Source organism: Callionymus lyra, chromosome 19 (assembly GCF_982586985.1).
Source record: "Callionymus lyra chromosome 19, fCalLyr1.hap1.1, whole genome shotgun sequence".
Taxonomy (NCBI): Eukaryota; Metazoa; Chordata; class Actinopteri; order Syngnathiformes; family Callionymidae; genus Callionymus; species Callionymus lyra.
In genome coordinates this window covers 20,992,648-21,007,639 of record NC_141836.1, presented here as the reverse complement: position 1 = coordinate 21,007,639, position 14,992 = coordinate 20,992,648, and the positions used below count along the sequence as shown (strand labels likewise).

The 14,992-nt window shown below is 38.8% G+C and overlaps 1 protein-coding gene across 4 annotated transcripts in view; it reads left to right on the top strand.

Annotated features, from left to right (window-relative positions):
* Window positions 1-14,992, top strand: part of scube3 (signal peptide, CUB domain, EGF-like 3) — a 66,470-nt gene that overhangs the window by 42,558 nt on the left and 8,920 nt on the right. The window contains exons 7-10 of one of the 4 annotated variants that reach the window (XM_087782154.1): window positions 1,692-1,739; window positions 4,618-4,734; window positions 8,258-8,380; window positions 11,424-11,540. In XM_087782154.1, the coding sequence (XP_087638280.1) occupies window positions 1,692-1,739; window positions 4,618-4,734; window positions 8,258-8,380; window positions 11,424-11,540 (405 nt within the window). Of the gene's footprint in view, window positions 1-1,670; window positions 1,740-4,617; window positions 4,735-8,257; window positions 8,381-11,423; window positions 11,541-14,992 lie in introns of all 4 variants that reach the window. The other 3 variants (XM_087782153.1, XM_087782152.1, XM_087782155.1) reach the window with 3 other exon arrangements.

The window sequence follows — 14,992 nt, the reverse complement described above, 5'->3', positions numbered from 1 at the left end:
GCCCATTTAGTTTAGACTACGATGGCTAATTCATGCTCTTTGGTCGGACCAGTCAAACATAAAATGGACTTTTAAGAATTACAGCAGAGATTGTGTTTAGAGCGTTAAACAAGGGTCACTTTTACACATGAGATTGAGTTTGAAACTGATTTAAGAGAAGGAATATCTTGATGTTTTTGTTGTTGTTATTCTTCTAATTTGTTTTAATTCATATTGTAGTAAATCAATAAAATGCAAAAAAAAAGAACTCAAAGTCATTCAAGTGCAATTTTCTGCTCTTTTGTATTCAGTGAAGAACATAGTTTAACTGTCCGGACCTTCATAACTCCTCCTCCAACCCTTGACTAATTGGAGTTACACGCTGTTCTTGTGGATGACACACACCACACAGTATTTGCAAAAGCTGTAATTGTCTTGCTCTGATTTGAGTCCACGACTGGAGCGCTCGAAGCAAAACTGCTTTTATGTGCATCCGAGAGATATCAGAGGAGCCTCCGTCATGTGGAAGCATTCGTGCTTTTAGCGCATCAAACCATAAACATTCACAAATAGCAGGCAGATGCAGACTTGTTCCTGAGAGTTGGCCACAGGATGATACACACACTCGCGCACTCAGACACACACAAGGAGCGTTTTATAATACAAACTGAAAGCTATGCAAACAACCAGGCAAACATATTCGGCACACATGCACGTAAACACTTAATGTCGGCATGCACGTAGCCATAACGTAAACATGATGTGCCCCATTTTCGGGTGGTCTTCTCCTTCTTGCTCCTCGAATTGATCACTTCCTCTTCATGTTGAGGAAAGTTGCTGGATCCTGGTTTGTCACGCTCTCTGTGACGATAGTTTTTTAAAGATATATTTTCCCTTTTCATCATCAGATGATCGCTGCCCCTTGATTAGTGAAACTTTTTATACTCCGATTTTTTAATTCTTTTAATGTGATAAAGTACTTTTTTTTTAAAGTATTTATGACAAAAGGTTTTGCTTTTAACTGCATAATCTCAATACCATTATATATACATTTTCCACTGTAGTTCTAGCATCATCTGTTTTTAATCCCTTTAACCCGTTTCCAGACTTCCGTTAAGTCTCCAGAGGGAGGTGTGTGTGATGAGGAATTTATTTAGTTCCTTCGCTGTTGCACAACGCCGACTCCTGCACGCCGATTCTTTTACGCCGTTGACCCGTGTCACGAACACAAGAGCGGCTCCACATCTGCTTGCGCATGATCCAGCACAGCGCCACTAGTTAAAGTCAATTAAAGTCTCTCCAGAAACATGACACAGTTCAGAGTCGGATCACGGACGGACACAGTGAGGGGTGTTTAGAGAGTCGAGACCCTAAAACAGTAATTCAGTCTATGATGTAACCATAAAATATGCCGTAAAAGTCTGTCTTTCAGCTCACAGCACTAACCACCTCTCGCTCTGTCTGCACTAAAAAAGCTGCTCGGATCACATCAGCATTGTCTTCTGTGTGTGGAATTTTAATCGCATGAGTGCATGTTGCAACACTTTTGTCTTGAAATGTCACTTTTTTTTTTTTGTTTCACCTGATAGCTGGTTCATTGTTAACTCAAATGTGACGGAAGATGCCGGTCACTGAAAGAATCCTGCAAGGTACACACAACTAAAGTGGTGTTTGATGTGTGTGTGTTGGTGTGGGTGTGCGTGTGCATGCAGGGGAGAGGAGTGTCCAGTCCCAGGCAGCCCCACAGCTCTTCCCCAATGGTAACTATGTGTTTCTCTGACTCCTCTCTCTGGGGGGCTGTGGGTGTGGGCAGTAGCTAACCTAGTGTTGCACATCTTCCACTCTCAATTCGAGCACCATCCCTCTGACCTTTGACCCCGCCCCCACCTACACCTTCCTCTTCCCTTGATGAATGCCCTGTCAATAACCGCTATGTCGAACACACCTTTGTAAAACACAGCTGCAGACGTGCGGATTAATTCTTGCGTTTGTGTCTCAACGACGTCGGAAACCTTCATTTGTTCGTGACGGATATCGAGAGACCAATCCAGAACTCCTTGTTTACTCCCACTGGTTTAGTGTGGGAAATTAAACGTCCACTCTCTGAAGCAGTTCAACTCCATCACGCCCCATTAGTGCTGCAATAAGAACAATCTGCCGAGAGTGTAAAAGATGTGGTCGCTTTGAATGTCTGGCAGGAATCATGAACATTTCAGTAAATCAGGATTACAAATAAAAAAATAAATAAAGATTTTAATTGTAATATCAGTGATCACGCCTCTTTTACTCCTTGTTTTCAGTTATTTCAGATTATAAAGTAATGTTCACTCCATCAGCTTGACAGTTTAAAAACTAAAAGTCTTTCTTTTTCAGACTCTCCCAAAAGCCAGGTTGTAGGATTTTTTATAACACCATCATACACATTTTTGTTTTATATACTGTAAGTCATGCATGTTCAACTACAGTAAACTATTTTCAACTCAAACCAAATTATTAATTTAAGTCTAATAAAACGTAATCTTATTGAACAATTTAATTTTCCAATGTAATCCCATTTTTAAATCAAATCAAACCATTTTCAACTGTAATCAAACAATTTTCAGCTGCAATTAAACAATTTTGAAATGAAATTAAACCATTTTCAATTGCTATAAAACCAGTTTCAACTGTAATCAAACCATTTTCAACTGTAATCAAACCATTTTAAAATGAAATCAAACCATTTTCAACTAAAGATTGTCCTTTAGTGCTCAAATGTCTCACTGTAGTTCCCACATACGGTTGATGGGAGTAAACATTTAAGCAGAAATATTTATTGCAGTCCTAAACTTGATGTTCTTTGGATTGTTCCTGTGGAAATGCAAAATGTTTGGAGATAAAGTTGTTTCACATCCTTCTATAAATTTACTGTCTCGTCATGTCAGATTTTTCCTTTGTTTCCCTGTGGCTGTCGGTCAAGACATTTATGAGCCTCGCTCTTCTTGCTAATCTGTGGTTTGTTCAGACGGCCGCTGACAGCCAAGTCGAGGTTTTCCATCAAAAAAAAAGCTTGAGTAGGAAATGCAGTAGGTTCTGAAGTTCAAAGCAGCTGATCTTTGACCTCAAATTGTATTATCAAAAGGGTTGTTTACGGAAAAAGAATCTGTCTTCATATAATGGCGGGTCTCAGCCTGGTGCGCCGTGAATTGGTTCTCCTCCAAAACACACAAATCCACATGCATACCAGGGGCAGTGTGTCGCTGTCTTCACGGAACCACAACGTCAGAAATGTTTCTTTGCTCTCTTAACACATGATCATTAGAGTTTGGTGAGATGGCTGGCTGACTAAGCATTTTGGAGGCATGTCCTGACACTTTCTTATCGCCTCGTCTGCCAACTGTCTCCACTCACACTTCGCAATTATGTCCACCCCGCCCATCGGCCCCCTTCTGCCCGGCCTTGTGTCGGGCTGTCATTTCTGGGCAAGAGATCAGAAAAAACAAACCAGCGTGCTTTCCTGAATTTGAAAGAAAGGCCTTTGTGTTTCATCAACTACAACAGAGGAGGAAGGCGGAGCAGCAAATACTTTGCCAAAGCACAGCGACATCAATCAGAGAAAATAACGAAGTGTAAATGATCGAGTGGAATCTGTAAAAAGGTTACGACCTCAGGCGTTTCTTCTTCCTCTTGTGCTTAAGTTGTTAAATCCTCTCATCAGGTGTTTTTCCACAACAGGGGAACCATGTATTGATTACAATATATAATCATTATAAGCACAGGTTCGGCTTCCACGCCTTTGGAGGCGAGAAAATGTCATCACATGTTTGGTGCTTAAGGCGACGGAGTTTTACAATCAGGAGGAGGAATTTGGTGTTTCCCTAATGAGGGATTCTCCTTCACAACAAGGCAGCTGTTTCCTGGAGTTCTCTGTAATTAAACAGGAGTTCCTGCTGCCACGATTGTTGCCGAAGATGATTTGAATCTATCAAATACTTGTCCTGAACTGACTGGATAACATTAACAGAACTTACTTTATTGTAAAACTTTTCTTTCCTGGTATTATTTTATATCCAAGATTTATATCTTTTTTAATTTTATTTTTTTTAAACTTTTTTTTTACAATTGCACAATATCGATTTTGTTTAATTTTTTTATTTAATTTTGTTTCTTTGAATGTTAAAATGTTTATTTTATGGACTAAAGTGTGAATTAAAGAGAAAATAAACCTATTTAAAAATAGTTTCTTAATAAAAAAAATAAAAAAATAAATGAAGAAAATTAGGCAACGACGACATTTTTGTTAATTTTTTTGAGCGGAATTTATAAACTGAAGTTGCAACCATTTCATTTTAGAAGCAATGGTTATCAAATGGGACTCCTTACTCGCAGAATAACTATATATAAGGAAAAAGATCATCCACCATCTGGTTGGATAAATATATAACATTTATTGTCTGGTTTATTTTTAAGGCTTTTCACTAATTTATCAGCCATTTTTAGCATTTCTAATTTTAATCCGTGTCTTCTAAGAAAGAATACCTGCATGCTGTGCTTCTATTTCTGCCTCTTTCCTGACACAAAAATAACCATCTTCTGCTGCTGTGTCTTCCGTCTGAATGTCTTGAAGACAAGTGGGTTTAAATGTGTGTTTCCTCGTAGAAACTTGCGCCGTGAACAACGGTGGATGCGACAGCACGTGTCACGATTCGGTGACGGGCGTCCGCTGCAGCTGTCCGGTCGGCTTCACGCTACAGCCGGATCGGAAAACCTGCAAAGGTGAGGGATTTTCTGTTCACCTGAGAGGCCATGAGTCATTGTCTAATGTTGTCCCTCCATGGTCTCCCCCCTGCCCCCAATTATTATTGTGTCTATTATGTCAAAGACTAAAAATGAGACTAGACGTGGTTTACTAAATAAAAAATAATTTACTTTGTGTAAGATGAGACAAGAAATTATTTAAAAACACTGCGAAAATTATTTTCACTGCAACAATTGAGTGAAAGCGAGTGGTGCATTCAAGTACCTAAACTGCTATGGTGTATTTAATTCTAGTTTTTAAAAGGTGGACCTTGAACCAGAGGCAAAATAAGATAAAACCAATATACGTTTTTGAGCCTTTTGGGTCACACAACGGGATGAATTATAAAAGTTTAATAAATGAAAATAAACTGAAAAATCAAATTAAGAACATTAAATGTCTGTTTGTCTGTAAAAGTTTTTTGCGGAGTTTTAATAAAAAACAAAACTTGGGTTTTCATGTTATTTTAAACAACATATTTCAAATACATTCTGGGTTGGTCACCTTTTTCCCCCTAAATTCTTTTAATGTTTTTTAGCCAGTGTGTTTGTACTGAGCAACCTAGTTGTCGTTTTGAAGAGAAAACTAGCTTGTAGCTAAAACAAAAGCACTTATTAAGAAAACAAGTCCCAAACTGTCTCCAACTAGTCATCATCACTCATCAGCTACATGGGTTCAGTCAAGTTTAATCATCACCATGAACTGGAAAGCCATTGTTTCCCTCTTTCTCAAAGCATTAATAAACAGGAGGATCTTGTATTACTCTTGACTCATAGGCATGTGTGTGTGGCGCTCCCACAGCTCTTGGCTTGGATTTTGAATCTTTTTGAGATAAGATTATTTGAAATGTCAAATCCTGAAACAACTTCTTTATCTGAAGGGGGATTTTGAATCCAGGAGGTGAGGAATGTGTTGATGCGTTGATAATTATTATAGCATTAATATCAAGAGTTTGCTTGAATTCCTTTACTTTTAATGAGTCATCGCTCTCTCCCATTCCAGGAGCTCAATGGTGATTCTTTTTTCCTCACATTTGTAGACGACAACAAGCAAGAGTTTTGAACTCGTAAAAAAAAAACGGGTCGTTCAAATGATTCAGCATCTGCTCAAAAAAAGCAACTTTAGAATAATGACTCTTGTGAACTGAGAAGAAGAATAGCGGAACAGAGATGAAGATTATCTCACTCATTTCCTGTCGCACATATTGCAACCGACGCAGAAGATGCATTCGAGAGCCTCATTTACAGAGATGAGTCAGAATAAATCAGAGCGCTGCCAAACTTGCCGAGACGGCACCATCAAAGCAAAACCAAACACAGAACATATCGATTGGATATTGGCGCGAGAAATGAGAGGAAGGCAATCAGAAGGATAATGGTTTAGCGGTTTCGCTGCCATGAGGTTTTACTGCGCGAGAGCTGCATCCCATTATAGCCTCACGCGAACCGATCAGAGCCGGTCCGACTTTCTGGTAAGAAAATCCCTGGAGCTCATTTCCAGTTTATGCAACAGTGTCATGCCAGCGCGGCCAAACAACCAACTTGCTTCAGATATATCTACTATTTATTTCCGCCAGGTTTCGTGAAGTGGCTTTAATCAATGTGTTTGTTTTAACGGTGAATCTGAGAAGTATCATCCAACTCTGCGGGTCCTTGGAGGGCCGGCGCCGTTCTTGTTTTGTTTTATTAGGTCATTCTCATCACTTTAGAATCCAGCTTGGTCTATAACCGTACCTGTTTTCCGAAGATCCATTCTGTCAAATAAATGAATTCATGCTTGTCTTATTTCACAAATGAAAGAGGGGAAAAAAAAAAAGAGATGGCTTTGTCTCTGAGTGAAGTCAAGTTTTCTCTCCCTTCCTACTTCTTCACAGTCTTACCTTGTAAATTACCAGTGTAGAGATATAGTACCTCCAGCCTGTCAACCTTCTTTTATTATTTGTAATTATTAAAGGGACACTTCAATCTCGATCTTTTCGGACCGACGTGACATAATGACAACGGGCTCTGGCGAGTTTTGGTGAAAAGTAAAAAAAAAAAATCGAAACCATCAAAGAAGTAAATTATTAACTAGTACTAGATAAAGCTTGTCGTATGTCAGAGGTGTCCAACATTTTTTGGCCAAGGGCCACATTTGATGTTGTGAAAACAAGAGGGGGCCAATTCATGACACCATAACAAGTTATGTCATTCAGAGGTTCAAAGTATAAAGCCTCTTTATCTTCGTCCAGCTCAACACAAGATGGAAAACTTCTTTAGATGGAATTACTATTAGCAACACTTCGCCGTGTGGTGTTTATCTTTGACTCATGATCTATATAAACCTTGTGTGACATCTAAAAAGCTTTAGGTGAAGGATTTTTAAACATTTTATATTTGACATTGTCTCGTGGAAAGTTGCAGTTAATAACTGAGACCACGGGCCTTATTAAATCTGTTCAGGGGCCCAAAATGGCCCTAGGGTCGGATATTGGTCGTGTCTGTCCTTTGTCATGTAAATAAAGCATCATCATAATAATAATATGAAGATAAAAATAAATAAATAAAATAAAATAAAAAATAAAGCATCATGAACTGTGATTTACTCCATATTTACAAGGTGTTTTTGAACGGTTGTTTTGTTCTCTGAAACATTATAACTGCAGTTTGTCTCTAAAATAAAAACGTTTATTTGCTGGAGAAGTGTTGATTTATCGGGCAAATAAAGTGAAAAATAAACCACTGGTTTAGATAATGACACAAAGCTGAGAAGCAGAAATCCACGATTCAGAGTTGACTGATCAGATGAAGAAATTAGATGATTAAGAGCAAAATTACAAAAGAGGAACAAACTCGTAATATTTTTGTTTTATCAAGACTTTTCATATACTTGATGAAAAAGAAGGGCAAGGACTATTTAGTAGAGGGGTGTCAAACTAAATCAAAATGCTTTAGACATCTGAGTAGCGGGGCCAAACAAAACATTTATTTACCACGAAAGTATGAGTCTAATTACTATATTACCTTTTTATTCTAGGAGGCTTAATATATCTTAATGATCTGAGTTTGTTCACCTTCATCAAAAACTCTCATCAAATACATTTTCTTTGAAAATCAGTTAAAACATTAAAGAAATTTCCTTTCAACAGTTTTCACTCAGGGTTAGTGTGACCCAAAGGCCTGAAAATAAATGTGTTTGAGGTATCCCTTGTGTTGTCTCATGGTCAAACACAAACCTACGGGTCATCTTGACCCTGACATAACCGACAGACCACTTTAAATGACCTGGTGGACTGGATTTCACCCTTAGCCCTTCATTTTGACGCTTGTGATTTATTGCAACTGTAAGGTAAAATTAAAAAATGAGATAAATAAAAAGGAAGTGTAGAAGATTTACACAAAGCCCTGCTCATACGGTCGTTGACGGAACCAGTTAAGCGCCTCTTCTCAAATATATTCTTTCTGCAGGCGGGTCGAAGCTAAAGTGAGAGCTTATTGATTTATCGAATCTCTCTGCTTCCAGATATCGACGAGTGCCGCCTCAACAACGGGGGCTGTGATCATGTGTGTCGGAACACGGTGGGGAGTTTCGAATGCAGCTGCAAGAAGGGATACAAGCTGCTGACCAACGAGAGAACATGCCAAGGTAGGAAGTCTGTAGAAAATATGAACACATGCGGGTCAGAATGAATTAGTAGCTTGTGAATGACGGCGTCGTCGAATGCTGCCGATTTGATTGATGGCTCATTGTTCGATGAAACGAACGATTTAAACACAAATTTAATGGGGTTGTCATTGGCGGCAAGTGATTTGTCATAGTACTGATGTGCTTTAAAAAATATGGGGCCACAATAAAAACATCTGGAGAACTGCGATAGATGGGCCAGAACTATAGAGCTCAGGCCCTAAAAAACTATGAGACAACACTTTCTCCCCCTCCTCCTCCTCCATTGATGTGGTCAGTCAACATCCAGCCTGGTCGGCATCACTGTCAGGCTCTGGCTTTGTGAATCACCCTGCACAGAGGGAACAAAACATCAAATACAGTGAGAGCAGGGCTGTGCTTTTCCTCTGACTCACTTTCTCAATGCATTTTTTTCACGGGATTCCTTTCTCATTATTTGGAGACAAACAATGCAAAGTTTATTGTTTTCCAAATTACACAGATAACTGAGAAAATGTGGCCTGTGCATGCAGGAATGTAAATCACGGCTTGTTTTATGTGGCACGCTGCCTTGACTGAGGCGGCTGTTTGGGTGCGACGTTGACCTTGTTTGGTTCTCTTGTCTAAAGATTTGTTGCGACGCTTGCTTCCATTTGAGAGATGGATCGTTCCTTATCAGCCTTTGGATATTTCAAAATGTATTTACACTGTTTTTGTTCATCTTTTGCCCTTGATACAGGTGTTTTTTTTTAATAAAAGTGGTCCAATGTTAATACGATCTGGCAAGGACACGATAAGTGAAGTCACATACTCAAATGTTAGGTCATGACACGATTAAATGATTTTTTTAAATTTGTATTATTAACTTTACAACCTCCTGATTAAAGAAACGTTAAAAAAAGGATAAACCACTATGGTACAGCGAGCTACTATGCTAGTTTAGTGAGCTAAACTGTTGTATGTTATCCTCGCAACTACTTGCTAGCTACTATCCCAGATTAGATAGACAAACAGTTCTATCTGCTTTCATTCTAAAGTGAATTAACTGTCACTATTACATTAGAGAAACTTTTTTTTCAAAAGACATACCTATCATAAAAGTTTTTGCAGGATTATTCTTCAGTAGAATTTGTAAAATGTTTCTTTACAAGATCTAGATGAAAGAGTTTTTAGAAGACACTGCAGAACAATGGTAGTTTGAGTCACCAGATAAGTGATATGTACCAACAGATCAAAGACCTCAAAAGTTTCTCATCACATTTGACCCAGAAGAGCTGCTGTCACAGACGCTGACGTCTCAGTTGTTGTTGAGTTTTCTGATGACATCAGCTGCTCTTAAAAATACAATTTGCTGCCACCAAAGGCGTTGAGCTGTGTTCACTGAGTTCAGGCACTATCTGGGTTTGAACAGTCACGGTGTTTCCCTGCTGTCAGTGGTGCGTGGTACATAAGTCAGGACGAGGCATGTCTGCTGATTCCCTGCCAGCATTCCTCCATCCTCACTCACCCCCTCGACTCACTCCTAATCCACCAGGATGTGCACCACAGCCTGTGTTTTCCCTGACCAAACATTAGAGGTATTAGTCCAGTAATGACACTTTTAGATTCCGTCGTCAACAACAAAGAGGGCCGGTTGAAGTTGATGATAAGATGCAAGTCTTATGAGCTTTAATTTTCACTTTTGTTCTTTTATTCTTTGATGTTTGCTGCCCTCTGTCTGCACAACTTTATGGTCTGACTCACTGTACGCCCTATACTTCTGATCACACCCTTTTAATTGACTAAAAATCAGTATTCCCTGGGAATTTCCTGATCATGATTTGAAGGTGTCACACTTGTTAGCCTTCCATCATCTAGAATACAGGCTCATGTGTCGGCTGGCAACTTGTTTGTGTCACGTTCACCAAAATATAAGTCATGGCATGTTTTTTCTCTCCCAGAATGCATCTTGTTTTTGCCCCATCTTGACTTAACATTTATTTTATGTACAAAATAAATTCGTTTTATTAAGTAATAACTCACAGGAGGACGACTGCTGAACTCAAGTTGCCAGACACAGTGGTTTGTTAAGTTTTCCAACCGAGAACTGTTGCAGTGAATTTTGGGATTTGTCATTTGATGAGTGGGAGAACGTTTTATTCCCACCTGTCCCTCGTGTTCACGGATTACATCAAATTTCAAAAAGTCAAGATATTTGACTGTAACTGACCTAATAAAGTGAATTTCTGGATTTTCAGTTTGGGAATAATCTTTTTCTGTAACAAGTTAAAATTAACAAGAATGTTCTGAAACTGTTGCGTTGTGTTTCGAGTTTTACATTATGCTACTGGGATTTATTTAGTTTTTTCAGTACCAGTATTTATTGCCATTTTTTAATAGTTTATTATTATTTTATTATTATAATGTTATGTATTCATGATATTGTTTCAAATCCAATATGTATTTGTTTTAAGCTGTATCTGAATTAATAAAGGAATATCTTATCTTTTGACATGTTCTTAGCCATATAGAATTCTGACGCAACCAGTTATTAGACTTTATTTCTACACACTGATGACTGTTGACACAGAAATGAAAACTAGAACTGTTGCTACTTTTATCGGATATTAAAACTGCCTTGTTAACAACAACTTTAGAAAAGTCAATAAGGGAATTCTCATTTTTAAAAAAAAGAGGTGAAGTTCTTCACTATTTTTTGGGGGAAAATATCAGGGTGAATTTGGAAAAATGAAAATGATGGACAGGTACTTTGTGAAAGGACAAACAGCTTTTGACCACTTATGTCGGCTAATGTTCGCTGGGCTGCTGCTGAAGGAGAACATTTCAATTTCAGGACTGCAGTTGTTGTCTGCAGGAGGTCAACGACAAAAGCAAATCAATCTTTTTTTCATTTCATTTCCACAGTCTGTGTCGTTACGACAATTTATTTCCACCATTGCCTGTTGTACAATGGAAGTGACTCACAGTGAAGTTACATTTCTGGCCAGTTTTGTGTTGTTGACAACCCTTCTTTGTCTCTGCACAGACATCGACGAGTGCTCTTTCGACCGCGCCTGCGACCATTTCTGCGTCAACTCGGCTGGGAGTTTCCAGTGTCTCTGCAGCAAAGGCTATGTACTCTACGGGCTGGCACACTGTGGAGGTGGGTACTCTGCAGAACAACCGTAGCTTTCTTACATTTGTTTCTATTCACTGTGCACACAGACCTGCTGAAGTGAACTTACTTCAACTCCAAAAATCACTGGAATGCATCTTTCTGTTCCTCAAATTCTTCCACAGGCTTCATCTCTATCTTTGAGCTCATGTAAAAAAAATATTCCCCAACACCTCATTCATACACATCTCTGTAAACTTCTCTAACACAATCTCCTGAACACAAGGCCTACATCTTTCAACAATGTCACATGGTTCAGGAATAAGTATCATCACATCAAATGCACTCATTTTTATATCTTTAATTATATAGTTAAGATTCTTTAAAAATGCATACCGTAACATTTGACACACGTGGCCCAAACCTAAAGATCTACAAATCATTTAACAAAAATGTTGCACATTCTCGAAAATCCCACAGTTCTTTGCGCTCTGTCGTGACTCAAGTCTTGTTTCAGCCGTTTGAAATATACATTTCTGAAGCCTACGTAACTGAAATGAAGCACATGAGTGTCAGAATCTTTTTTTCCAATGCATAATAAACACCCCTAACTGTAATGCTGCTCTGACTGCAGTTATAGGAACAATAATAACCCGCAAGATCACTGCGATGACTGAGGACGAGTGGATACAGACAGCAACAGCAGCTGTTAATGCTGATGTTTGAAGATATTTTGGCTTCAAAACAAAAGAAAACAGTTACGACTTCGCCAAGAGTGATTTGCTTTTTTAATTCACTAGAGTTGAGTACACGGACAATACTACGAATATATACTTGTTGTATACTACAGTATCTCAATATATCACATCGTTGACCCTGTATCGTAATACGTATTTCCAATACACACCCTTATTGACACTTTTGGAACTAGTGACGTCCAGAGGACTATAGTTTGAGCAGGTTTGGCAAACAAAGTTTAGGTACTGCGACAAAATATAAACCTAACTCAGCAGTAGTTTAAAGATGATTTGTGCAGTATGACAAGCATGAATAGGAAAGCGTCGTGTTCCCTCATGGTGATGTGTGACCAACATTAATGTGCTCCTGCTCTACATCGCTGCTGTGAAACCGATGGTTGAAACAACGTTTGGTGTCAGCCGGAGTTTTCTGGTGGGTGAGACGGTTTGTCAGATCTGTGTGTCGAAAACATTCACCTGTCGAGACGAACCCTTTGATTTTGTATCAGCAGTCTCTGTCTGCTGCTGCCTTAACACCTCAGGCGTCTGTAGTTGATGCAAGAGATGATAGAAAATACATTGATCTGCAGAGATTTCTAGTATGTCGGCTTCTTAGATGTGTGTGGAATTTATCATTTGACAGAAGTAGGATCTTTGGGGGCCATTTTCAACGTTTTCAGTTAAGCAAACACTGCTTTCATCTCCTTCTGCACAAAACAGTGCCCATGTTTGTCCTGTTTTTCGCTAATATATTTAAAAGAAAAGTTATTTTGTCACACAGAAGAAATAAACACAGCAATTCTTCCTTCTAATGATTAAAAGTTTATGTCTATAATTTTGATAAATGTGGAATCTTACTATGCAGTTAATTTTCTATCCCAACATTTTTGATATACAGGTGATGGTTCAGTTACACAATCTCTAAAAATTTCCATCAATCCAGTACAAATTATCAAGTGTATATAGTATATAGCATAACTTTTTTATCAGCCTGACTGTGTATAAATATTTACACTGATATTTATGCTATTAAAACTTAATAAAAAGATGATCCTGACATTTTACATTTAAGTATTGAATACATTTTAAATTGACTGTATTATTATTTATTTATTTTATATACCCACTTTAAAGTTGTATTAATTTATTTTACTTTATATTTATTTATATTTTATTAATTAAATTGTATTTAATTTATATTTATTTAATTCATTCAATATTATATCTACTGTATACTGTATTCAAGACGCCAAAAACAAATTCCTGGGTTGTTTTTATAATACTGGTAATAGATTATTTCTGCTTCTTTAGTTAATATTTTTGTTAAATCTATTTTATAAAAGCTACCTCAAATTATCATTCTTAAAAGGGAACAAAATTTTGGTGCGGCAACTAGAGTTTAAATCTCGAGGCCCAGTGACAGACCCATAACATGTTTGAAAGTCATTCATACATTTTCTACCGCTTTATCCCTTACGGGGAGACTGGAGCCTATCCCAGTCTCATTGGGCGAGAGGAAGGGGACACCCTGGACAGGATGCCAGTCTGTCGCAGGGCACACAAAGACAGACAATCATTCACACTCTACCATACATATCATCATACCTACGGACAATTTCTCAAAGTTCTCAATCAACCCCTGTATGTTATTGGAGGAAACCGGAGTGCCTGGAGTAAACCCACGCAACACGGGGAGAACATACAAACTCCACACAGAAAGGTCACAAGTTGGCTCGGCCTGGAAACGAACCAGCAACCTTCTTCTGTGAGGCGACCACGCTAACCGTGCGCCCTATGTTTGAAAGTATACTTTGATAAAAGTACATCAAACTGTTGCCAGAGGACCAGGATTTGCATTCTAAAGACCTATTTTTGCCCGCTAACCACACTTTGTCAGGGCTAGGTAATTTAAATCATGGACCATCACAGGAGGTCAGTTTGAGGTTCCACTTCACACGTCGACAGCTGCAATCTCTGCAGAGTTGATGCGGGCTGATCAGATTTGTTCGGCTCCAGTCCTGAAGACGGGCCACACTGAGAGCGGAGAAGATGCTCAGACATAAATGATTCCGCCGCTGAAAGCCTTGATGAACGATTTCCTCTTGTCTTTTCATCCGCGCTGTCAGTAGTGTTAGACAACCCCAGAGATGTATAGAGCCCTCTGCTCCTCTCGCTCAGTCACATACAAGGTCAGATGTCTTCAGCCAAAGTGCTGCTGCAACTGTGTGAACTCTCACACAACTTGAAATATACTCTGAGTTTGTGGACCAGAAAAAAAGTGTTGGAGTTCAGAAGTTTGGAGTTTTTATTGGGGGTGAGAAATTGAAAGGGGCGAGGAGCGTTCCTCATCAGCAGCCGGATCATCAATCACTGCCATCGCCTTCGTCCCCGCGCTGACATCTTCAGCACAGTCTGTCACATCCTGTGAACTCACTTGAGTCTGACTCTTGCGTGACGCTTCCACGATTTACTGGAGCAGACGAGTTGAATATTTCCAGTGAGATGAGATCTTAAAGTGACTCTGCCGAAGTCAGAATCAATTAACTTAATGAGGAACAAGATAGTGTTTGACCTCAAATAAATTATTTTCCTGCTACCTGTGGAGTGACTCTCCTCTGAGTTTACAAAGACAAAGTTTACTGACATCATTATAGTCATTACAACTGTTGTGTAATTACATTTCTGTGAATACGACATAACCTTGATTCTAGTTCTAGTGGTACTGAATTGGAATGAGCTCAGAAGCATTACCTCAGGCTTGGA